Here is a 27,144-nt window from a genome sequence, read left to right on the forward strand (position 1 = left end):
TATAGCCTGTATGTCCATATTAACAGTTTAAAAAAGGTAAAAATGGTGACAGATTCCCTTTAAATTGTCTCAGAGAAGTTGAATAAAGTTTCCATGACTTTTTAGAAAACCGCGATCATACGACATGTTGAGGTGTAGCCAAAGCCCAATACAGCACAGGCCACTACATGGTGACCCTCAGGACCACCAGGGCTTCTGTGGTAAATGCTGAACACAGTCATCAGAATATCTTTATCACATATTGTGCAAATATTTTCCTGTGTCTGATAAACCGTGACAGAATCCCCAGTGTGAACATGGCTGTAGTGAGCTGCTTAGCGTGGACATGTCACGCTGCTTCCCCCGCTATAAACTCCACACAGAGCAGGCTGTGGCGGAGGGCGGGAAACACGGCGCAGTCAGCTGAGAGGACCGTCATGTGCGGCGCCCTACCTCACATCCAGCCGAGGGATGACTGAGCTAAACCCACACACCACGTGACCAGCCCGTGACAGAAGCACCGGGGAACACAGCAGTGACCCGGGAATACGGCTCATGCCGTCTGAGCAGCGCATTGCCGTAATAGACCCCACAGACACAGTGACATTCGTGACAGGACGTTATCACGTGTTGCCAGTCACCTCCCGTGTAAACACTACAATAGCCCCTCCCACACCGGTCACATGGGCGTGACGTCCTCGGAGGTCCTGCAGCCCGCTAGGACTTAGTATGTCCGGAGACCAATGGCTGCGGTCACACAGCCGCACAGCAGTCGCCTCCTCACTGCGTCTTGTCTCGTACTCTGAGGCTTCTGGCGGCTCCTCCTCCCAGCACAGGCCGTCATGTTGGAGTCTGTGGTGGCAGATCTGCTGAACAGGTTCCTGGGGGATTACGTGGAGAATCTCGACAGGTCCCAGCTAAAGCTGGGGATCTGGGGGGGTAAGAGCCAGCTGTGCCGTGTGTCCTGCCCTGTGTACTGGGCCATGTGTGCACCCCTCATATGTATAAGTGGGGCTTATTACACAGAACTGAGCAAAGGGGTGGGGTGTGTATGAAAGAAGCGGCTCACCGGTGGGGTGGGTGCATGACAGAAAGGGCTCACCCGTGGGGTGGGTGCATGGCAGAAAGGGCTCACCCGTGGGGTGGGTGCATGGCAGAAAGGGCTCACCCGTGGGGTGGGTGCATGGCAGAAAGGGCTCACCCGTGGGGTGGGTGCATGGCAGAAAGGGCTCACCCGTGGGGTGGGTGCATGGCAGAAAGGGCTCACCCGTGGGGTGGGTGCATGGCAGAAAGGGCTCACCCGTGGGGTGGGTGCATGGCAGAAAGGGCTCACCCGTGGGGTGGGTGCATGGCAGAAAGGGCTCACGCGTGGGGTGGGTGCATGGCAGAAAGGGCTCACCCGTGGGGTGGGTGCATGGCAGAAAGGGCTCACCCGTGCGGTGGGTGCATGGCAGAAAGGGCTCACCCGTGGGGTGGGTGCATGGCAGAAAGGGCTCACCCGTGGGGTGGGTGCATGGCAGAAAGGGCTCACCCGTGGGGTGGGTGCATGGCAGAAAGGGCTCACCCGTGGGGTGGGTGCATGGCAGAAAGGGCTCACCCGTGGGGTGGGTGCATGGCAGAAAGGGCTCACCCGTGGGGTGGGTGCATGGCAGAAAGGGCTCACCCGTGGGGTGGGTGCATGGCAGAAAGGGCTCACCCGTGGGGTGGGTGCATGGCAGAAAGGGCTCACCCGTGGGGTGGGTGCATGGCAGAAAGGGCTCACCCGTGGGGTGGGTGCATGGCAGAAAGGGCTCACGCGTGGGGTGGGTGCATGGCAGAAAGGGCTCACCCGTGGGGTGGGTGCATGGCAGAAAGGGCTCACCCGTGCGGTGGGTGCATGGCAGAAAGGGCTCACCCGTGGGGTGGGTGCATGGCAGAAAGGGCTCACCCGTGGGGTGGGTGCATGGCAGAAAGGGCTCACCCGTGGGGTGGGTGCATGGCAGAAAGGGCTCACCCGTGGGGTGGGTGCATGGCAGAAAGGGCTCACCCGTGGGGTGGGTGCATGGCAGAAAGGGCTCACGCGTGGGGTGGGTGCATGGCAGAAAGGGCTCACGCGTAGGGTGGGTGCATGGCAGAAAGGGCTCACGCGTGGGGTGGGTGCATGGCAGAAAGGACTCACGCGTGGGGTGGGTGCATGGCGGGAAGGGCTCACCGGGTGGGGTGGGTGAATGGCGGAAAGGACTCACCGGGTGGGGTGGGTGCATGGCGGGAAGGGCTCACCGGGTGGGGTGGGTGCATGGCGGGAAGGGCTCACCGGGTGGGGTGGGTGCATGGCGGGAAGGGCTCACCGGGTGGGGTGGCTGCATGGTGGGGTGGGTGCATGGCGGGAAGGGCTCAGACTGCTTTCACACATCCGGTTTTTCCTGTGCGGCATAATCCGGTGCAGAAAAAACACAAACTTTTTTTTGTTTTTTTGCCGCCGGTTACGTTTTTTTTGTATAGACTTACATTAGTGCCGGATTGTGCCGCATGGACTTGCGTTCCGTCCGTTTTTTTGCCGCATGCGGCAGATTTAGCCGATGCGGCGGCCTGATGGAACGTTGCCTGGCATGTTTTTTTGTTCGGCAAAAAAAATGCATCGCGCCGCATCCGGCCGATGCGGCGCGATTTGCAATGCTTTCCTATGGATGCGGCGTTCTGCGGCCAAAACCGCATGCGGTTTTTGCCAATGCGCATGCTCAGTAGCCTGCCGCAAGCGGCAAAAACCGGATGGACCGCATGTAAAAAAGCTTATGCAAAGGATGCGGTTTTGTCGCCGCATCCGTTGCATAGGTTTTAGAGCCGAAATTGGCCGGCTATGCTAAAATTGGATGTGTGAAAGCAGCCTCACTGGGTGGGGTGCGTGCATGGCAGGAAGGGCTCACTGGGTGGGTGCGTGCATGGCAGGAAGGGCTCACTGGGTGGGTGCGTGCATGGCAGGATGGGCTCACCGGTGGGTGGGTTCGTGCATGGCAGGATGGGCTCACCGGTGGGTGGGTGCGTGCATGGCAGGATGGGCTCACCGGTGGGTGGGTGCGTGCATGGCAGGATGGGCTCACTGGGTGGGTGCGTGCATGGCAGGATGGGCTCACTGGGTGGGTGCGTGCATGGCAGGATGAGCTCACTGGGTGGGTGCGTGCATGGCAGGATGAGCTCACTGGGTGGGTGCGTGCATGGCAGGATGAGCTCACTGGGTGGGTGCGTGCATGGCAGGATGAGCTCACTGGGTGGGTGCGTGCATGGCAGGATGAGCTCACTGGGTGGGTGCGTGCATGGCAGGATGAGCTCACTGGGTGGGTGCGTGCATGGCAGGATGAGCTCACTGGGTGGGTGCGTGCATGGCAGGATGAGCTCACTGGGTGGGTGCGTGCATGGCAGGATGAGCTCACTGGGTGGGTGCGTGCATGGCAGGATGGGCTCACTGGGTGGGTGCGTGCATGGCAGGAAGGGCTCACTGGGTGGGTGCGTGCATGGCAGGATAGGCTCACCGGTGGGTGGGTGCGTGCATGGCAGGATGGGCTCACTGGGTGGGTGCGTGCATGGCAGGATGGGCTCACCGGTGGGTGCGTGCATGGCAGGAAGAGCTCACCGGGTGGGTGTGTGCATGAAATGTGTCATCAGACCTAAGGCGGGCTTTGCACACTACAACATCGCAGGTGCGATATCGGTGGGGTCATGTCGAAAGTGACGCACTTCCTGCGTCGCTCTCGACATCGTAGTGTGTCAATCCTAGATGATACGATTAACGATCGCAAAAGCGTCGTAATCGTATCATAGGTGTAGTGTCTCGGAATTCCATAATTACGCTGACGCGATGGTCCGATGTTGTTCCTCGCTCCAGCAGCAGCACACATCGCTGTGTGTGAAGTCGCAGGAGCAAGGAACATCTCCTACCTGCGTCACCGCGGCTCCTGTCGGCTATGCGGAAGGACAGAGGTAGGCGGGATGTTTACATCCCGCTCATCTCCGCTCCTATTGGCCGCCTGCCGTGTGACGTCGCAGTGACGCCGCATGACCCGCCCCCTTAATAAGGAGGCGGTTCGCCGGCCACAGCGACGTCGCATGGCAGGTGAGTGCATGTGAAGCTGCTGTAGCGATAATATTCGCTACGGCAGCTATCACAAAGATATCGCAGCTGTGACGGGGGGGGGGACTATCGCGCTCGGCATCGCAGCATCGGCTTGCGATGTCATAGTGTGCAAAGCCCACCTTAGGAGTAAATGGCAAAGGTTGATACTGGCCCTACACCTCACTTATGAGCCATGTCAGGAGAATGATTCCATCCAGATCTATGGGGATATGTGTACAAGTGTCTCCTCAGTAGTAGAGATGAGTAGACTCGTGTATGTTCGTGTTAGTCCAGATTTTAGTTAAAAGTTTGTTTCAGGACCCGGACTTGACCTGAACTTTGTTTCTGAACCTCATATAAGTCAATGGGGACCCGAGCTTACAGGCTCAAGTAATAAGTATAATGGAAGTCAATGATTGGGCAGTTTGATTCTCCGCTGACATACTGCCAGCCATAAACAGAGCATTTCCAGGGCAACGTGTGTTTTGTTGTGTTTTTATTTTTTTTTAAATACACACAGCATATTAAATTTTTACCACCAGTGAGAGCCATTCAGAGACTGTAAGCGACTGCCACTGGTCCAAGCACCCCACTGCTCACTCAGGTGGTTAGCATACAATAAGAACTCCAATACAGACCTTTTGTTTTTAAAGGGAACCTGTCAGCAGAAATTTCGCCCAAAACCTAAAAGATTCCCCCTCTGCAGCTCCTGGGCTGCATTCTAGAAAGGTCCCTGTTATTATTGTGCCCCCTGTGAGACCAAAATAAAGACTTTATAAAGTGGTACCTTTTTGTATTCAGATACTGTAAATGTGACACGGGGGCGGGCTCTCTGCCGTCCGTTATTCTGCCTCCTGGTTCTGTATGCCGCCCCCATCGCTCCTTTCCATAGCTGATGCACCGCCCACTGCTCCAGCCATCCCCGCGTATGCCCAGTGCCAGTCTCACAGGACTGAGCAGTGTGACCGCTGGTGACGTGTGCGCAGGCAAGTGATTATGGGCGGGGCTGTGATTGTTATCAGCAAGTACCCGCCCATAATCTCGTGAGCGCGCAAACCTCACCAGCGGTCAGACACACTGTGCTCAGGGTAGTGCTAGACTGTATGGGCTGCTTCCAGGGATGACGTCCCTTTTGTCACGTGATAGGGGCGTGTTCAAAATACTATCACGTGACAAAAGGGAGGTTTGCGCGCTCACGAGATTATGGGCGGGTACTTGCTGATAACAATCACAGCCCCGCCCATAATCACTTGCCTGCGCACACGTCACCCGTGTCACATTTACACTATCTGAATACAAAAAGGTACCACTTTATAAAGCCTTTATTTTGGTCTCACATGGGGCATAATAATAACAGGGACCTTTCTAGAATGCAGCCCAGGAGCTGCAGAGGGGGAATCTTTTAGGTTTTGGGCGAAATTTCAGCTGACAGGTTCCCTTTAAATGATAACTAAAGCCTGTCTTCAGGTTCAATCAGCAGACACAAATTGTTTGATACGGACACTGAACTTAACAATCAGGTTCGCTCATCCCTACTCAGAAGATAATACAGTATAAGGGCTTGTCCAGATTTCATCCGTGGGGCTGGGGCTACAATGTGTAAGTCACATGAACCGTTTTCCATATGTGTCGGTCTCCTCTGTTATTCAGATAACCCTAACCTGTCCATTTCACCGAGTGCACAAGAAATCCAGGTGTTATAGACCATGCTGGATCCATTGCAAAGGTTAGGTAGAATAAAATGATTTCTGCCTTCTAGATATACAGACATAGGAGATAACTTTCCAGTGAAAGGGAACCTGTCACCAGATTTTTACCTATTAAACTAAAAGAATCCCCTTCTGCAGCTCCTGGGCTGCATTCTATGAAGGTGCACCTTGCCCCTGACTCCCCTTCCAGACCCCAAAAATAACTTTATAAATCTTGGCCGTTAGGTATGCTAATTACCTTGATTGGCCATATGGGTGGGCTCATTTTCTACTCCTTTATCCCCCTCCTGCCGCTGATCACCGTCCTCCTTCCTTGATTGACGGGATGACGCCTCAGTCATCCTCCTCTTCGCATTTTCAAATCTCGCGCCTGTGCAGTTAGGTCTGCTCGCGCAGGCGCAGTTTGCTCTGCCATATCGCGGCCAGAGCAGAAAACATAGCTGCCCTAGCTTGCGCCGGTGAGCTGCGCAGGCGTGAGATTATGGGCAGCGCTGTGCATGACCTCACCAGCGCCACGCTCGTACCCGCCCATAATCTTGCACCTGCGCATTTAGCTCACTGGCGCGGAGCTAGGGCAGCTGTTTTCAGCTCTGGCCGCAATACGGCAGAGCGAACTGCGCCTGCGCGAGCCGACCTAACTGCAGAGGCGCGAGATCTGAAAATGCGACGAGGAGGATGACGGAGCGCGTCATCCCGTCAGTCAAGGAAGGAGGATGGCTTTCAGCGGCAGGAGGGGGAAAGGGGCAGAAAATGAGCCCACCTTTCTGGCCAACCAAGGTAATTAGCATACCTAAGGGCCAAGTTTTATAAAGTTATTTTTGGGGTCTGGAAGGGGAGTCGGGGCCAAGGTGCACCTTCATAGAATGCAGCCCAGGAGCTGCAGAACGGGATTCTTTTAGTTTAATAGGGAAAAATCTGGTGACAGGTTCACTTTAAAGCACTACTCCAGCATATTTTGTTTCTTAATCACTGGAGTGGTGCTATTAATTTAAGTGCCCTGCCCCTGCTCTTATACTTACCTTCTGAAGTTTTCATGTTTTATCAGTGCTGTTCCCGTTGGTCTCAGGCAGTTTGATCTGTTGGCAGCTCCAGTGTTTCATGGAGTGAGCCAGAGGTCACCATTCAATACAAGTCTATGAGAGCCTCGTCCTGGCTCTTATAGACTTGGTGAATCAAAAGTTACTGTCACAAGATGACGTCACGATACTGAAGCAGCGGCGATATAAGGTTAAGATGTCGGAGGGGGCGTATAGAAGTATGGGCAGGGACCTTAGATTAAAAGCACCATTCCAGTGGTGATAAATTACATTTGTAGGCTACATGTGCGCACAGTGCGTTTTTCGCGGCGTTTTTCGGGTGCGTTTTTGGCCTCAAAACTGCATGACTTTGCTTCCCCAGCAAAGTCTGAGTTTTCATTTTTGCTGTCTGCACACAACTGTTTTTTTTAAGCTGCGTTTTTGAGCTTAAAAAAAAAAATGGACATGTCAATTCTTTCCTGCGTTTTTCTGCGTTTTCCGCCCATGCAATACATTGGAAAAACGCAGCAAAACGCAGAGATCAAAAACGCAGCAAAACGCACCAAATCGCGGTAAAAACGCATGCGGTTTTTTATGCGTTTTTTCGACGCTGGTGCGTTTTTGTGCGTTTTTAGCGGCCAAAAACGCACAAACGCAGCGTCAAAAAAACGCAGCGTGCGCACATAGCCGTAGAGTTGTTTTTTTTTGGTTTTTTTTTTTCCCTGCAGCCAGAACTTTAATTCCTTGCTGCAAAAATACAGCTCTGCTGTACGTTTTTTTTTTTTTTTTTGCTGTATTTTTCTGTTGGATCATATGTGATTTGTCTTCAGTACGTTTTATTCACCAAAAAAACTAAACACCGCACAAATGGTATACTTCGATTTTGCAGTCTTATTACTTTCAATGAGTAACAATGTTGAAAGAATTGACATGATGCAGATTTTCGAAAATGCTGTAGTGCTCAGATTCAGTTAGGAAGAAAAAAAAAAACCCGTGAGTGCTTGAGGTGTCTGAACACTCATTGCTTTTGCTGATACTGTAAAACCAACTTCTTTTCTGTCCAAAAAAACCCACAAAAAATTTCTCATATGACCATATCCTGATTTGTTTTGAGCATTTTTATGTACGCCCCAAAACCTGCTTGAAAATCCCGCTGACTGCACATACCTAACACTAGTTACACACTTCAATTTATTTGGTACGTGAGTTGTCCAACCAATTGTCCCCAACAAAAAAAAAAAATTAATTACTTGTTCTACTTTGGCAAATTGCACCCACAACAAGGATCAATCTGAAGTAAACAGTCCCGATGGAAAAAAGCCCAGAAAGAGCACGTTATCCATGTGCTGTCTGCATTTAACTATTAAAACCAGATACTTTTTTTTATTAAAACAGAATACATACAACAGAATAACAAATCGGCATCCAAATTAAGTTTATATCTATTACCCCTTTAACGCCCCCTTCCCCGGCAGCAACCCTCCTCCCCGATACTACATCCGATTTAGTACACACTTAGAATACCCTCCAACTGCAGTATAGCAACCATCCCGTTCACCCTGATGTGCAGGAGGAACTACTAGTAACACAAATAAAACAAAACACACACATCAGAGGTCTCAGACGGCTATCCCGATCCCAGACCAGTTTAGTGGTCCATCACTCGTCCTATACACATTGCAGCCAAGGAGACCATAGCTTCTCAAACATTTTAACATTGCCCTTCTTTCATACACTCCCTGTTCCAGCTGAAGAATACATTTCACCCTTTTAATGTACTCTCCCCTGGTCGGGGGGTCTTTTTTAATCCAGGACCTGGCAATTGGCTTTCTTGCCACATACAGCAGCCTAGCAATGGCAATTTTCAAAGTATTTTCCACCCCAAGCTCCTCAACATATCCCAATATGCATAGCAATGGTTCCCTGGGAAGGACACACCCATATGTTCTTCCTATCTTGTGAATGAGGCTAGTTTCACCCTTCCGCTATTTTGACGCAAACGGAATCCGTCACTAATGTAGTACAGTTCATTTATTTACAGTGGAAGCGCGTTACTATGGCGCGTGTGTGTCATGCAGTACCCGCTTGTGTCCACACGATGTCGCGCTTCCACTGTAAATAAATGAACTGTACTACATTAGTGACGGATTCCGTTTGCGTCAAAATAGCGCAAGTGTGAGTGGGCCCTAACCTTAGTCCAAAAGGAGACCAGTCTCGGACAAGACCACATCATATGAAAAATACCTGTGTCAAATCCCTGACACCTTGTACACTCCGAATTCCTTTTCAACCCCATTTTAAACATCAGTAAGGGAGACCTATATACCCGGTGAATCACGTATAGGTGAGACAGTCTGGCCAGTTTGCTCATGAAAAGTTTAGGGACATACTCTAAGATACTCTCCCACACCTACTCCATTATCATCCCAACTTCCTCCTTCCATTTAGATTTAGTTTTAAGTGGGTAGTCTAAAAGAAAGGTATGTAGTATATCTTTATACGTGCCAGAAATGATCCCTTTAGTGCTTCCACCCCCTTCATTTAACTATTAAATGGATAGGAGAGGCTAAGAAATGTCTTCACTTCATATGAGAAAAATGGATTAAAGATGACAAAGCTTGTTATAGAAGGATCCGATGCTTGGTTGAGGAGATCTTTAATCAAAGTTGCAGAAATGCACTGCAATTTAACGTATGCAACAGAAGCAGGCCTCTGTGGGTCGGGTTCTTGGCGTTTATTCTTCCTCAAACGTCCTCCTTTCTTGCCCTCTTTTCTTTATTTGGATGTCGCGCCACCATTGCCGTTGTTGAAGGCGCGCGCGCTTTGCTAGAGTAAGGCTATGTGCGCTCGTGTGCGTAATTCATGCAGTTACGCTGCGCTTTGTAGCGCAGCGTAACTGCATGCATCCTGCGTCCCCTGCACAGTCTATGGAGATTGTGCAGGGGCCGTGCGCACGTGGCATATTAGAACGCAGCGATTCGGCTGCTGCCCGAATCGCTGCGTTCTAAGAAGTGACATGTCACGTCTTCCGTGCGCTTTGCCGGCAGCCCCTGCTCTGTCTATGGCAGGAGCTGCAGGCACAGCGCACGTTCTCGCCGGCACCATGCGCTTCAGAACGCAGCTTTTCAGCTGCGCTCTGAAGCGCACCTTTTCGGTGCGGTGCAGAGCGCACACGTGCGCACATAGCCTTATTCTGTCTTCATTAAATTGGCGTTAGAGTCCACGCATGCGCCTACCATGATCTTCGGAGACATTTTATTTAATACACTGCGGTGAAGACTATGAGCAGCAGGGGCGTGTGTGCGGATGTAAAAAAAAATGTGCCCACTCTCCGATGCCTCTCATACTCTTCACCACAGTGTCTTCAATAAAATGGCGATTGTAGTATGCGCATGTGTGGACTCTGGTGTCATTTTAATGAAGACAAAATAACCCTGGCAAATGCGCACCATTGCTGTTTGCGACAGCATATTTAAAATAAAAAGGGGCAAGCCATGAGGACGCCGGAGGAAAAATAAATACCGGGGACCCGACACAACAAGGCCCACACCAATTGCACCTGTCAATCTAAGTGCAGTGCATTTCTGCAACTTTGGTTGCTGAAATATCTTTAATCAAACAACCCATCTTTCTACAACAGGTATGCCTGCATTCATCATTTTAGGTAATATCGTAAAATCCTGCTGGTGGCTGGTTCTCTTCAAGGGCTTCTTCACACATCTGTGTCTCCTTTATGTGTGATGTTCGTTTTTACATGTACTGGAGACTCAGACTCACGTAGACCCAATAAAATCAATGGGTCTGCGCACACGTCCATGTATTCACATGGTCCGTGTGGAGCACACGAGTGTCCATTTTTTGCCAGCTGCACAGGTGTCACACGGACTTCACACTGATGTGATTCATGGGACATCAGTGTGACACATACCGAAGAAAACACAGGTGACATAAAAATAAAGAATTTTTATACTGTCTCTGCAGTTGTTTATGGCCCTGCTCATTATGCTCATGCATATTCACTGCACTGACTGCGGACCTGGAAGTATCGGCAGTGTGGGAGACAGCAGCGCCAGAGACTGTTAGGGCTCATGCGCACATTGCGTAATTGCATGCATTTACACTGCGTATAGCACTGCATGCGTCTATGAAGATTGTGCATGATACCTGCGCACAATGCTTTTATGAATGCAGCGATTTGGGTGCTAAAATTTTGACTAAAATCCATGCGTTCATAAAAGCAGCATGTCAATTATTTGTGCATTCTGGATGCAGCTCCCACTCTGTCTATGGTGGGGGCAGCAGCCATAGCACATGAAATCGGCTTTTTTAAACAAAAATACTGCATCCATTATACAGTTTTTCTGCAGCGATTTGACGCGCACATGTGCTGTCAAATCGCTGCAGAATATTCAGCAGTTACGTGCGCATGAGCTCTTAATTATAGCAACTCCTGCTATCCGGATGTCACTATCATTGCTTTTGCTAATACTGTAAGATATTGATACAGATAACGCAGGGACAGCACACGCGCACACACATGTACCTTAACCACGGACTGTGCAAAACATTAGTGTTTTGCATGGACGTGCGATGGAGTCCTAAGCAAGGTTTGTAAAAACTGACCCACACAAATCCAGCTCACTAAAGAAAACACTGACCATTTTTCACATGAGAAAAATGATGTATGAAACTAGCTTAAGGGTATGAGCACATGACGTCTTTTACATTCTTGTGAGACACTTAGGCAAAACTCAGGCAGTTTTCATGAAGTGTTTTTTTTTTTTTTTTTTTCTTCAACCATTTTTATTTATTTGATTATTTTTTAGAAGCTTCTTTCTGGCCACTCTTTGCATTGGGGTTCCCACTGCTGTATTTTCTTTGTTTTTATAAAATGAACGTATCAAGCGGAATATGCCTGTAGAATTGTAAGGTGACTTTTTTTTTTTGTTAATCATTTTGCGTCCTCAGAAACCTGAAGCAGTTAAAAGAAGGTCAAAACACTGCACATATGTACAGCAAGTCATTGCTTACATTGCAGTGCATATGTTCATCCTTTTTGAGCAGCTTTTTCAGGTCGGTTAAGGCTAGTTTCACACATCCGGCTTTTTGCCGGATTCGGCGCATGCCAGTCCAGTGTATACAGTACAATGGCAACGCGACAAGCGCCGGTCACATGCTGTCATGTGACCGGAGCATGTGACCTGGAAGTTGCGGCGCTGCCATTGCACTGTACACTGTACTGGCGTGCGCCGAAACTGGCAAAAAGCTGGATGTCTGAAACTAGACTTAGTGGTATACCTGCCTAGTATGCACTTAGGCTTAGTTTAGACGTCCTTGAATCCTGGTCTGATTGTCATTTGTTTTCTGAAGTGACCATTTGTCTTTTGACTCTATCTCAATAGCCTTACATATTCTATATGTGGCTGTTGAGTTTCTCAGGAGACAAATGATCAGTGCTCAGACTGTGATATACGAAAGTCTGGAATTGACATCTCTTACCCCGTGCCACTCCAGCGCTACATCTCTGCTTTTCTCTTGATTTCTGTTCACATAGTTGCAGATGTCACGTCTATAGAACATGACCACTGCAGCCAATCATTGGGACTTTGTCCTCTTTTAATTTGTAGATTATGCTCTGTTTTTCTGTAATTTATTCTGTTCTTTGTATGCTTTATATTCTGGGTCTGGACAAACCTCTTCATTATTTCAATATATCCCAAGGAGCGATCACTTGTTACATTGTGATATACTTGCACTAATTGGACTGAATTCATGCTTTAAGATATCAAAGTAAACATTTTCACCCAGTTTTTGTTTACACTGCTACAACTTTGACATCTCATCCATATGTGACCATTCCAGCCCGCTACTTGTCCCAGCGATCACCTACCATCTACCTTAGCATTACCGCTAAACCCAGTGATTGGCTGGTTTGGTCATGTGTTCTGGACAGGACGACACTGCTGTTGCCGTAAAGTCTGGTGGAGAATAAGGCCCTGTTCGCACGCTGTGGTTTTGCCGCATGTTTTGCTGCAGAAAATGTTCATAAGCTTGCTGCAGTCCTTCCCCAGCAAAACCTATGGTAAAAAAAACTGCTGGGCGCACACTGCGTATTTTTTTCACCAACAGGTTTTGCTGCATGTGTTTTGCAGCAAAAAGAATTGCATGTCGCTTCTTTTCTGCAGGTACCTGTGGTTTTTGCCATAGATAATGGTCAAAAACCACAGGGAACAACCTGGGAAAATTTGCGGTAAAACCGCATGCAGTTTTCGGGTGCGGTTTGCCTCGGTTATTTAACGTGGGTGCGGGAATTTTCCAGAGCCTACGGAATTTTCTTAAGAAAATTCCATTTTCTAGTGCGCACAGGGCCTTAGAGAGGTTGATAAGGAGCAGGAGGGGCTGCAGTGGGTAAATAATGCTTACTTTGGTATTATACAGCAGTTCTTGCCTTGGCCATATTTGTTGAGTAATAGACAACTCCAGCTAAAAATTGCAACATAAATTACACCTAATCTTGCCAGGGCTATACTGAAGAAATCCTGAAAACATGACTAGTTGGGGAAATGTGGGAAAACACTGATGAAAAGGAATCTATTCCTTCAGTAGCGTTATAGTAGGAAATGGTTATTTATACAAATCCTTAGTATACGGTAGCTTTATAGGGTCACGACAGGTAAGCCTACTCTTTAAATAAGCCTTCTTATCCAGATGCATTCCGGATAATCTTGTAATAACAGTGTTATATATCTTTTGGCTTACAAGCTCTTCCCAGTTTACCGCATGTCTGCTCTGAAGGACTTTGGTCTGAAACTGTTTTTCCCCCCCAATTAATAGCCTACCAGCCAACCATATCATATAGTGTAGAAATTACAAAGTGTCTTCATAGAACTCAACAGTCAATATTCAGACAAAAGACACCTAGAATTTTTACAGCTTGGCAAGAACTTGACCTGGTTGTTATATAAATACGTTTGTATAACAAGATTGTTGGTTTTTTGTTTGCCCTGTATCTGCAGTCCCTCAAGTAGGTAATAAGAAGCTTGTAGCCATTGTACACTGGTGATACGCAACTAGCTGCGATCGCTGCTGTTAGGCTTTATTCCACGATGAGTATTTGGTGAGTTTTTGTTGTTGCAGATTTTTCTGCACTTATGTAAATTGGGTTACTTGCTTTTTTCCCAGATATTATTTTCCTGTTAAGTCCCCTATTTCCATTTCATCAATACTCAGTCATGGTCTTCTTGGTCATGCAATATTACGAATACACAGTATGAAGGACTATTGGCTATCCATACATTGTGCACATATGAGCAGGGCTGTCCTGACATCCTCAATACATACAGTATCAGTGAATGGAAGTGCATCAAACTCCTCGTTGCTATAATCAATATTTACTTTGAGAGGCGTTTCTGTTAAAAGCAGCTGCAGCGTTCACACATGCTTGTTTTTCCTCTGCCCCGTTTCTCCTTCATAGATGTACTAATGAGTAACACCCTAGGGCAGTGTTCTTGGTGTGTATTTTATGCATCTTATTTTGTGTGTAAAATACGCAGCAGTTTAAAATACCTTCTTAATAATTGCAATGGAACCGGCAATGTGCCATCTATATAGTATCAGTTTTACATACGGACAGACCATGGATGTATAAGGGTATGTGCATGACATCTTTTCATAGATGCTGGCGAACCCACAAAGTTTTTCAAGGTTAGGCTGGCAGTGGTTTTGCTGGTGTCATTTTGGGGGTTCTTTGCAGCATTCTTATATAATATAACTTGTATTGCTAAAATAGTGAACAGCTTGAAAATGACCAGGTCACTTCGGTTAAGCACTTTGCGGCTCTAGAAGCCTGAACGTTAAAAAAAAGCTTAAAGGGAAGATGTCGTCAAAAAAAAAAAAAATAAAAAAAATTCAATAACTGAAAAATAGAAAGTATTACTGTTTTAATGTTAGGTTTTAAATCTTTTTAATTGAGAAAAATATAAAAAAAATTAAGTTTGATATTTTCCACACTTAAACACTAGGGTGAGCAGCTGCTGAAATCCTGCTGTAGAGCTAAAGTAGAACTAGCTCACATTACAGCTGCAGTAAAAGTGGGTGGAATCTGCTCTCGTGTGATGTCACAGCTCCTCCTCACAATCTGGGTGTTTCCGAAAAGATAAGAGAGAATGAAGTTTAGGATCAAAGTGCAGAGCCATTTTGATGGTGACCGCAAAGTGATCCTAATATATCTAAAGTGTCACTAAGGCCAGCTGCATAGTGCTCTACTGTATTCCAATGTTTCACTGTATCCTGTGCCCCAATATACTGTGCTGCCGGGCATCGGTTATTGCACCGTAACTGATCCTGGCGTTCTGCTCCCAATTCTGCTGCTCATCCCATCCCCGCATGTGCTTACCTCTGGCATCCGCTCCTCGCTTCTATGTACTGTGATTGCTGAGTGGCCCTGCACTACGGATCACCCCTCCTCACCACATGTCACCTCAGACCTCCGATCCTGGTACCAGTACTCACCCCATCCATCCCGGCGGGTGACAGGGAAAGTGGAGCACACAAGGATGACGCTGATCTCCTCCCTCTGCTGTAATCTGGACAGTCCAGGGGGCATGTCAAGATGACAGCAGGGAGCTCTCCTGTATTAAGTATAGGGGTCGTTGTCCGACTATCAGAGTCAATGCACAGAGGGCTGCCATAAAGGAGGTACCTGTCGTTACAGCAGATCCAAGATGGCAGCCCCCAGTGTTTCAGAAAAACTAGAATTAAATAAAAACTAAATAAACAGCGAGTTTAATGTTGTATTAAAAATACTTGATTTCATAATCACTATTATTAATACAAAAATAAAAAAACGCGAGACCTTCCCTTTAAAAGATTACACTTGGGCATACAAAGTGATTTTTACTTTGCCGTGCATATATGTTATACTTTTTAATGCTTATCCAGCTGGGTTACAGAGCATATCTGCCTGAAAAAGACATTGTGTTCATATATTATTATTATTATTTATTTATAGAGCACCATTGATTCCATGGTGCTGTACATGAGAAGGGGGTTACATACAGAATACATATACAGGTTACAGTAGACGGACTAGTACTGAGGGAAGAGGGCCCTGCCCTTTGCGGGCTTACATTCTAAAGGGTTTTGGGGAGGAGACAGTAGGTGGGGTGTAGGTCGGGCGGCAGCTCCGCACGGTGGTCGGGCGGCAGCTCCGCACGGTGGTTGGGCGGCAGCTCCGCACGGTGGTCGGGCGGCAGCTCCGCACGGTGGTCGGGCGGCAGCTCCGCACGGTGGTGAAGCAGTGAGGTCATTCAAGGTTATAGGCATTTCTGAACAGATGAGTCACCCTAAACACTCGTATGAAAGGGCCCTCCAGCTACTAAGCAACAAAACTCTCTATTTGGGCCTGAAGATAGAGAGGGTTTGTTCTCAAAATAAAGTCTCTCTACATAGCTGAAATTGATTTTCCACTAATTTCTGTCTGCTTGAGTTTTGTTACATCAGACCCTTGATGTTTTTTCCCCTAATGATTTAGCTGTTATTTTTTGGCTTTGTTTCAGGTGACATTGCTTGTGTGGTTCTACTCCCCTTGTAGCCTACTCAGAGGCCTGCACACCAATCAATGAGCCTTGTAGTCTACGCTCCTGCGATTTTTACCTCAAATTGCAGCAGTGTGGTTTCCTGTACTAAAAGGAAACTCTCAATATGATTTGTTCTTCTATGTAGCATTATCTGTTTCTGAAGCTGGAATCAAACTCATTTGTTGTCTGTCCCAGCTAAGCTTATAATTGATCGGGTATTGCACACACTGAGTAGTTGGAGAAATATCTGCACTATTTCTGCATCTCTTGGTATTAAAAAAAAAAAAAAAAACAACAAAAAAACCACATTTTTGCTGCCTGTTTGATGCATTTTTCAATTGAATTCAATGGGTGAAAAATGCAGGCAAATATGCTGAAAGAAAATCATGCCTCAGATTATTTTCTGCACCAAATCTATAAGGCTATGTTCATATAGGGCGTTTTTTAGCATGTTTTTTTTTAGTCACAGCCAAGTCTATGAGATTTCAGATATCTCACGCACACAAACAAATCACCTCTGATTTTTTCCTGACTATTGTCAACCTCCTGTGATTTTTTTTTTTTTTTTAAGCGTTTTTCAAAGAATGAGCATGTTAATTCTATGTTGCGTTTTTACCATAGTCGAGCACTAAAAACCACCCACCATATAGAAAAAACGATGCAAAGACGCCACAAAAACCACACCAAACTGCAGATGACTCCCAGGAGACATCTTGCCACAAGCTCAGGTTTTGGTCAGGAAAAAACGCTGCAAAAACGCCTTGTGTGAACATATCTAATGATCATTTACTCAATGTAAGCGCAACACTTAAGGATTCTCATTGACTTTACTTGTATCAGGGTATGCTTGCAGTTTTATGACAAAACTGCACAAAAAACCCCCCCAAAACATAAAAAGCCACAAAAAGCGCATTGTGTGCACATATTTTTACATAGTTTTTTAGTATAATTCTGGGACATTCACAGAAGAGACTGAATGGTACAGATTGTCGTCTCACTGGTAACCATACTTACAATCTGCGTGTAATCACTTATTACAAGCATGTTATTATTCATAACATCTGTAGCGTGGTTGGGAGAAATTCTTCAGTTCTATAGTCCAATGTGTGAGGTTTCTCCATGATGTGCTATAAAGGCTACATACATACGTTATGGGGTTATTACCATCTGAGAGGTTTATGTCATAGTCTCGGGATAGTATAAATACTCTTCAATGATATTTGGGCTGCTGTGTGGATATAAAATCCTCTGTGTTGCATTATGCTGCAGACTTTGAAAGGGAAATTCACCTTTTGCATTGCATCGGCTGAAGTCTGTATCAAAGTCCACATGTAACAAAATGGAGAGGGAGACGCGAGTTGGTTTACTGGCAAATTGTGTTCACTGCCTAGAATATTTCCCTTGATGGGATGTGTCAGAGCAGGCTAAGAAACTATAGATAATGAGGAATCCCAACAATTCATTAGTTAACAAAAAAGGAAAATTTCTAAAATGTCAATATTTAATACAGTAGGTTAAAAACCGCAATCATTTGATACTAAATACAACTCCCTTTTTAAAAGGGGCATAAACACAATAGAGATAGGCAGGGAAAGAAAGGTGGGTATCCCAATTGCATAACACTTGGTAAAGACAGATAACACCTAAAGGCCCCAATACCATCCCTGGAGGATGTGGCCTACCTGGCCACAGAGGTTTGCACCCTAAACAACACAAATGGTGCCCCCACTCACTGTCAACTTAGGGGCATGTTCAGGGATACATTAAGGTAAGTCAACAGTGAGCGGGGGCACCATTTGCATTGTTTAGGGTGCCGACCTCCACGGCCAGGTAGGGCAGATCCTCCAGGGACAGTATTGGGGCTTTTAGGTGTTCTGACTTTACCATATGTGCTGCAATTGGGATACCCACCTTTCTTTCTATGCCTATATCTATTGTATTTATGCCCCTTTTTAAGTGAGTTGTATTTTGTATCAAATAATTGCTGTTTTTAACATATACCTATTACATATCGACATTTTAGGGATGTATCAGAGCAGTACTTGAAGCTTGCTTTTAAAAAAAAAAAAAGGCAATCCAATGTCCAGCTAGGGAAATTATAGGTTAAAACTTATCTGTTATTGTCATTATGGTCTGCTGAGATTCTTTATATGGATGTGATCTACGATACATGATACACTTTTAGATATGACCATAAAGATACAAGATTTGTTCTATGATTCCCCTAGCTGGATGTTGGATTCCTCTTTTTTTCTAAAACATGCTGACTTTTACCCAGATCTTGATGAATTAAAATCTACAGTGGAAAATGTGTGCTTGTTATTGTACCCAAAATCTTTATAATATCCACTCTGGTTTGCCAGGCCCACTGGTGATAAAAAACACTTATGGAAAACGTTCTTTATAAATGTAACCGTTAATTATAGTCTTGACAATACCTCCCCTATTTGTATAATTCAGACGTTTCCTCAGGCGACACAAGAGTGGTGAGCAGGTTTTATGGGAGAGGCAGTGCAAAATAATCCCTTTGATTGTTAAACACCTATTATATCTGAATTATTTCAGCTTAGTCAAACGTACAACCAAATAAAGTAGGGGCAGGATTCACACAAGAAAGGCCTGAAGTAAAGAATTTCTGCTGTTGAAATTCTGCAGAAAAATTCTCAAAAAAATGTTCAGATATCAGTGGTTTCTGTTGTGCAAATACCACAGATATACAGCTGAAAAGTGAAATCCGCAGTGAATATCCTTAGCATAAACTAATCTGCAGCATATGGATGATATTTTATGATGTTTGGTACTCTAATATGGTGCTCATTTTCCATAATACACTGCTTATCTGATTTTTTAAGAAAAAGGACATCGGTATGAGGAGCCTAAAATACACCAAATGTATTAAGAAGTGAGAAAACAAATGAAACCTTCAAATAATTATCAATTGTGAATGTACAACTGCATCTCAATAAATTAGAATATCATAAAAAAAAAAAATATTTCAGTAATTCAATACAAAAGAGAAACACATATATATTATATACACTGTGTTCCAAATTATTATGCAAAAAATATTTTCTTATATTTTCCTAAATTAACTATATGAATTGCAGTCATTGTTATTTTCCAGTCCTCTACTATTCGAGTATAATTGAAATGTTTTTGATCAAACTTCCTATGAAAACAGTATATTTTTAAAAATAATAAACACTCAAAATGCACTCAAAATGCATGTTCCAAATTATTATGCACAGCAGAGTTTTCAACCTTTTTAATTTTATTTTGAAAAACAAAATGGTCAATTGTGAAATTATAAGCATTATCAGCTTATTACAAAATGAAATCAAACAGTTTTCAATTCAAATCTTAATTCTAGGTGATGTTACATTTGCACATAGGACCCCTTGTTCAAAAGAAGCTTCTGAACTCTCTCGTCCATTGAATTTGTCAGTTTTTGAATGGTTTGTGCTTCAATTGTTTTGCATGTGGACAGAATACCCTCCCAGAGCTGTTGCTTAGATGTGAACTGCCTCCCGCCATCATAGACACTCCTTTTGATGATGCTCCAGAAGTTCTCAATGGGGTTGAGGTCAGGGGAAGATGGTGGCCACACCATAAGTTTGTCCTCTTTTATGCCTATAGCAGCCAGAGATGCAGATGTGTTATTTGCAGCATGAGACGGTACATTATCATGCATGAAAATGATCTTGCTGCGAAATGCATGGTTCTTCCTCCTGAACCATGGCATAAAGTGCTGTTTAAGAAACTCCACATAGATTAAGGAGTTTACCCCTACAGGGATTCTAAAGGGGCCGACAATCTCTCTCCCCATGATTCCAGCCCAAAACATTACTCCACCTCCTCCTTGTTGGCGCCTTAGCCGTGTTTTCATGGGGTGTCCATCAACCAGCCATCCTCCACTCCATCCATTTGGACCATCGAGCGTTGCACGGCACTCATCGGTGAGCAAAACAGTTTGGAAGTCAGTCTTCATGTATGGTTTGGCCCACTGGAGCAGTTTCTGCTTGTGTGCAGTGGGTAGAGGTGGTCGACAGGATGGCTTACGCACAGCTGCAAACCTCTGAAGGACCCTGCATCTTGTTGTTCTGGGGACGTTGGAGGCACCAGCAGCTTCAAAAACTTGTCTGCTGCTATGACAAGGCATTTTAGCAGCTGCTCTTTTAACCTGATGCAATTGCCTGTTGGAAAAAGTCCTCAATTTTTCCTTATCAGCACGCACACGCGTGTGCTGTGAATCAGCTACATACTTCTTGATTGTGCGATGATCACGATGAAGTGTCTTGGCAGTGTTGATTGTAGTCATGCATTGACCTAAATACTCCACAATTTGTTGCTTCTCAGCAGCCGACACATCCTTTTTCTTTCCCATTTTGGCAAAAAATGTAGGCTGCTTAATAATGTGGAACATCCTTCTTAAGTAGTCTTGCCTTTATTTGGACACCCCTGCCAAACTAATGTGCACAGGTATCTGCAATTGCTTTCAGTGATATAAAGAGCCCTGACACACATCACCATCAATGAGTTTAAATGACATACAAAACATTTCTAACCTTATCACTCCTAAACTCGTTTTGCATAATAATTTGGAACACAGTGTAGAGTCATTATACACAGTGATTTATTCCAAGTCTTTATTTCTGTTAATGTTGATGATTATGGCTTCTAGCCATAGAAAACCCAAAAGTAATTATCTTAGAAAATTAGAATAATTAACACAAAACACCTGCAAAGGCTTCCTAAGTGTTTTAAAATGGTCTCTTATTCTGGTTCAGTAGGCTACACAATCATGGTGAAGACTGCTGACTTGACAGATGTCCTGAAGGCAGTCATTTACACACTCTACAAGTTGGGTAAGGCCAAGTTCACATTTCCGTTGTTTTGCATCAGTCACATGCGTTGCTTGACGCATGTGACTGATGCGTTGTACAACGGATGACAACGGATGACAAAGAAAGAATTTCATTGACGGACTCCGTTGTGTGCGAGGGGTGGAGTTCGGAGGGCGGAGTTTGGGGGGCGGAGCTGAGGACGTCAGTGCCGCGGTTTGCATGGCTGGGGACAGGTGAGTGAGAGAGTGTGTGTGTGTGTGTGTGTGTGTATGTGTGTCTGTGTACATGCGGAGTGCGGAAGGGGGCGGAGCGCGAGGGGGCGGAGCGGGGCCGTGGAGCTGAGGACTTAAGTGCCGCGGGGACTGCAGGGCTGGGGACGTGTGTGTGTGTGTGTGTGTGTGTGTACATGCGGAGTGCAGGAGGGGGCGGAGCCGAGTGGTGAAGTGTCGGCCTCCTTGCACACTGTATCCAGGGTAAATATCGGGTATAAGCAAAGCACTTTTTGCTTGGTTACCCGATATTTATCTTGGATACCAGCTTGGCGCGGGCTCCGTGCACCCGTAACCACTGTAAATATCGGGTAACTAACCAAAGCGCATTGCTTGGTTACCCGATGTTTATCCTGGTTACGGGGGCAGGGAGCCAGAGAGAGCATGCGCAGCAAAATCCTACGGATCGCGCTGCTCAAAAAACGTTACAGGCTATGTTGCTCCCGCCTGGCGGCCAGTTAAAAAACGACTGACCGCGACGCAGCGGATGCAACGCAGCATCATCAGTCGCAATCCGTCACTAATAGAAGTCTATGGGGAAAAACAGGATTCCTGCAAAATATTTTGCAGGATACCGTAATTCCTCTAGGCGACGGATTGTGACTGATACAAAACAGCGGAAGTGTGAACTTAGCCTAAGCCACAAAAGGTTATTGCTAAAAAAGATGGCTGTTCACAGAGTGCTGTATCCAAGCATATTAATGGAAAGTTGAGTGGAAGGAAAAAGTGTGGTAGAAAAAGGTGCACAGTGTCTTACCTGGGTCAATGAGAAAAAGAACTGGACTGGCGTTGTTTTCAGATGCAGCAATCTACCAAGAAATTGTAGAGCACTTCATGCTTCCCTCTGCTGACAAGCTTTTTGGAGATGGAAATTTCATTTACCAGCAGGACTTGGCACCTGTCCACACTGCCAAAAGTACCAATACCTGGTTTAATAACCACAGTATCACTGTACTTGCCTGACCTAAACCCCATAGAGAATCTATGGGATATTGTCAAGAGGAAGATGAGACACCAGACCCAACAATGCAGACGAGCTGAAGGCTGCTATCAAAGCAACCTGGGCTTCCATAACACCTCAGCAGTGCCACAGACTGATCGCCTCTGTCACGCCGCATTGATGCAGTAATTCATGCAAAAGAGCCCCAACCAAGTATTGAGTGCATTTACTGTACAGACTTTTCAGTAGGCGCCAAAATTTCTGAGTTATAAATCATTTTTTCAGAAGTCTTGTATAATAATAATAATCTAATTTTCTGAGATAATGACTTTTGGGTTTTCATTGGCTGAAAGCCATAATCATCAACATTAACAGAAATAAACACTTGAAATAGATCACTCTGTGTGTAATGCCTCTATGTAATATACAGTATGTGTTTCCCTTTCGTATTGAATTACTGACATTTTGTTAATGATATTCTAATTTATTGAGATGCACTCGTAACTCTGGGCCCTGATTCACCAAGACTGGTGTTTTTTACACCATTTCTATAATGGTTACCGTTAATGATTTTGCTTTGAGTTGAAGTGGGTAGTCAACAGTGTATTGGTGTGGTGGTGTTTTGTTTTTTTCTTTCAATATAGCATCCTGTATAATGTGTGTATCTATAGCATGATTGTTTAAAAGAACAGAGAGTCCTCAGTGGTTGATACCTTTTAATGGCTAACTGAGGACTCTCTGTTCTTTTAAACAATTTTTTTATCTCTACTGGCTAACACGGTACAAAGATATATTTTACTTGTATCTATAGCATGGTAATTTACCAGTATTTTAATAGTCATTGTCTTGAGAAATTTGGATACATTCTAGTGTGTGCTCAGTGTCTTACCAATAATTGTATATTAAGCTGTATCATGCAGTACTTTATTTTTTTATACACTATATCACTAGTCAATATATCTAATTTCAAGAATAACCATTGTAGGGTTGTTTCCGTATGCGTGAAAATAAAAAAAACAACTTTGTAATATATCTTAGAGAAATGTGCTTCTTTTGTCTACTAAAATGGTATTTAATTCTATAGAGACAGCAAGGAAAAAAGGAAAACCCCAACATGAAGTCATGAGAAGACCGAGGTAAATGAAAATGTAGAGTTTTATTGAAACAAAATAAAATCTGGTGATCTTATAGCAGGGAAGAGAGGGAAGTACCCACAAGAAAATACACCAATTATGAGGCAATATACACTCAAAGTATCATGAGATGTAGAAAGAATATTAAAGAAATGGTGTATGACAACACACAAAGTTGTATGTGTACTATAATCACTGGTATAGAACATATAGCGTGATCAAATACAACAGTACATACGAATGAAGCAATGACGTTAATGTTCCTAATGTCAAAGATGTTTTTGCAATAATTATACATGTGCATGAACTAGTCTTATATTCACATATGTACAGCATCTGAGATTGCTCATTAGGATGGAAAGATGACATAGGAGGAGTTTGCCTATATAGAGAATCCGTAATGTCAGAGATGTACATTAATGAGTAGTATAAATAAAAGAAATAGTACACTGTTGGCCATAACAGTAGTGACCAGAACTATGTTGTAAAGAATACAAAATGTACTGCAGGGGGACAGTGCGGCAAAGAAATTATCGTATATACCATTTTAAAGTATTGGGATAATATGAGTGCAGTGGGTATTTAAAACGTACAGTGCCCAATCCCTGTAAAACTCCTCCTATGTCATCTGTCCATCCTAATGAGCAGTCTGATACTATTATATACTGTACACATGTGATTATATGACCATTTGATACACACAATTTGCACATGTATATTTTTTGAAAATTTACCTTATGACATTAGAGACATCTGTTATTGGTTCATTTGTATGTAGTATTTAATCACACTATATGTTCTTTACCAGTGATTATAGTATACATATAACTTTGTGTGTGATCGTACACCATTTATTTAATACTTTATACATCTCATGATACTTTTTTGCGTGTATATTACCCCATAATTGGTGTATTTTCTTGTGGGTACTTCCCAGTTCATGTAAGTGTAGTGCCCTTTCCTGTTATAACGTCACCATGTGATTTTAATTAATTTCAGTAAAACTCTGTTTTAATTACCGTACCTGTGTCTCGTCATGACTTCATGTTGGTCTTTTCCTTGGTGTCGCCCTATCTTCATTACCAATAAGTCTGTTGGTAGTACATGTCCTGTATATTTGGTACTTACCCTTATACTTAACCCTAGAACCTGTTAATGGGGTCTAGGAAACCCCACGCTGTCTTCATATCTGTTGCTCATGCTGCATAACATGAGGCTGGCTCCATGTGAGAATTTATCTAAAGATTTATCCTTTAAGTGTGTTATGGTGTGATAATTCTGTGCTACATAGTTTTCCCAAATTCTAATAATGGGGTTTATGATAACTGTTTTTATAGGTAACGTAAAAAAGACAAATTTGCAGCTATTAAAAAATCTGGGATATCTTCATCGATACATGGAAGAAATATTACACAACATCGTTTACTGTAAGGTAGCTGAGCAATTACTTGGTTGTCGGGGACGTTGTCCCTTCAGAGTGTATATTAGAAACAACCCTGGCAAGTATGCTATAAAAATTATGACACTGCGATGCCAGGTCACTTTATATGGTGAGCGCTGTTCCGTGCATTGTTGTTAAAACCCCCCCCCCATCATCCTACATACTACGTAAGAACTCTTGCTGCACCAATTCATGGTACCAACAGTAATGTGACGGGACAATTGGCTCAATTCTATTCCACTTGCTGATCACTTATTGTCAAATCATAGACTGACAGTTGTGGGTGCCCTAAGGAAAAATGAGAGATGTCACAATCCTTCGTATCTTCCAAAGGCAAAAAAGTACAATGTTGCCAACACGCATTTCATAGTCCACAGACCTTGGTCTCATTCATTCAGAAAAAGAACTAAAGTCTTATACTCCTTATCCTCGAAGCACAAATCTGCAGTCGTTGATAAAGAAACAAAAAAGCCAGACATTTTTTAATTTTCCAATGAGACCAAAGGTGGGGTGGACACATTAAACTAGCTTGGCCACACATATTTTGCAGTAGGAAAGACAAAATGTTGACCAGTGAGAGTATTTTATGGGATGTTAGATCAGTGTAGTGTAAATCCATTGATTATTCTGATTGGTGCTAATTCATCATGGAAGGAAAAAAGTAAGGACACAAGGCAAAGCTTTCTTAAGGATTTACAGTAGGTCTTGCTCGCACTTATCACCATCACCGGCGCGGCTGTCACACTGCTCCCGCTGCCTCTTCTGCTTCTGAAAGTGCCAGCCGCTCATTAGGCTCATTTCATATTCAATGCTTCCCCTGCCCACCGGCGCTTATGGTTTGTTGCAGTCACGCTGAGTGACAGCTGTCTGACTGCAACCAATCACAGCAGCCGGTGGGCGGGTCTATATCGTACAGTAAAATAAATAATTTAAAAAAAAACAGCGTGCGGTCCCCCTCAATTTTGATACAGTCAATATAAAGCCTCACAGCTGAGGGCTGGTATTCTCAGGCTGTGGAAACCCACGTTATTGGGAGCCCTCCAGCCTAAAAATATCAGCCAGCAGCCGCCCGGAATTGCTGCATCCATTAGATTCCACAGTCCCGGTACGATGGCAATCTGGGTAATAAGCAGTTAATAACAGCCCACAGCTGCTAAGTCCTAGCTTACTGATGGCAGGCGTCTGAGACCCCCCCCCATCACTAATTTGTAAGTAAAAGTAAATAAACACGAACACCGGAAAATCCTTTATTTGAAATAAAAGACAAAAAAAAAACACCTTCTTTCATCACTTTATTTAACCCCAAACACCCCTCCAGGTCCGATGTAATCCACACGAGGTCCCACGACGCTTCCAGCAGTGCTACATCTGACACTCACAGTGAGCGCCATAGAACAAGACTTCCCGCTGTGAGCTCCAAGCAGCAACTAAAGTGAGTCACGCTATCAGCAATGACGTCACTCAGGTTAGACCCGGCCACAGCTGGAGTCCTTCACCTGTGACAGCAAATCACTCGAGTGACTGGAGTGAGCAGTGCGATCAGCGGTGCCTTCACTAAGGTGATTTCCGGTCACAGCTGGAGTCCTCCACTTGTGACAACAAATCAGGGCGCTACACAGAGCAGTGCGAGGAGTATGAACTCAAGTGAACGTCTGATGTCACAACTGCGGGCTCCGCACTACTGCCTGAGTTCATTTTCATCACGGGGCTCTCTCTGCTGTCAGCGGGCAGTCATGCTCTAGGGTGCTCGCTGTGACAGGAAATGGATGTAGCAGAGCTGAATCGCCGTGGGGCGTCATGTGGATTACATTGGACCTGCAGGGTGTGTTGAGGTTAATAAAGTGGTGAAACAGGGTGTTCTTTGTATTTTATTCGAAATAAAGGATTTTGGGATTGTATGTGTTTATTTACTTTTACTTACAGATTAGTGATGGAGGCGAGGTGTCATAGACGACTGCCATCACTAATCCAGGATTTAGTGGGCTGCTATCAACTCCTTATTAACCTGATTGACACCGCACTAGGACAGCGGGAAGAGCTGGGTCCAGCGGCAGAATTGGCGCCTCACATGGATGGGGCGGCTGTGGGCTGCTATTGTTAGGCTGGAAAGGGCCAAATGATGATGAGTCTTCCCAGCCTAATAATATT

The 27,144-nt window shown here is 45.0% G+C and overlaps 1 protein-coding gene across 4 annotated transcripts in view; it reads left to right on the forward strand.

Moving 5' to 3' along the window:
• The first annotated feature begins 671 nt into the window (after positions 1–671).
• The window catches only part of VPS13C (vacuolar protein sorting 13 homolog C), a 492,503-nt gene continuing 466,030 nt past the window's right edge, over positions 672–27,144 (forward strand). For all 4 annotated transcript variants that reach the window (XM_075345525.1, XM_075345526.1, XM_075345527.1 and 1 more), the window contains exon 1: positions 672–918. In XM_075345525.1, the coding sequence (XP_075201640.1) occupies positions 822–918 (97 nt within the window). In that variant the 5' untranslated portion in view covers positions 672–821. The remainder of the gene's footprint in view (positions 919–27,144) is intronic.

This window comes from Anomaloglossus baeobatrachus, chromosome 4 (genome assembly GCF_048569485.1).
Source record: "Anomaloglossus baeobatrachus isolate aAnoBae1 chromosome 4, aAnoBae1.hap1, whole genome shotgun sequence".
Taxonomy (NCBI): Eukaryota; Metazoa; Chordata; class Amphibia; order Anura; family Aromobatidae; genus Anomaloglossus; species Anomaloglossus baeobatrachus.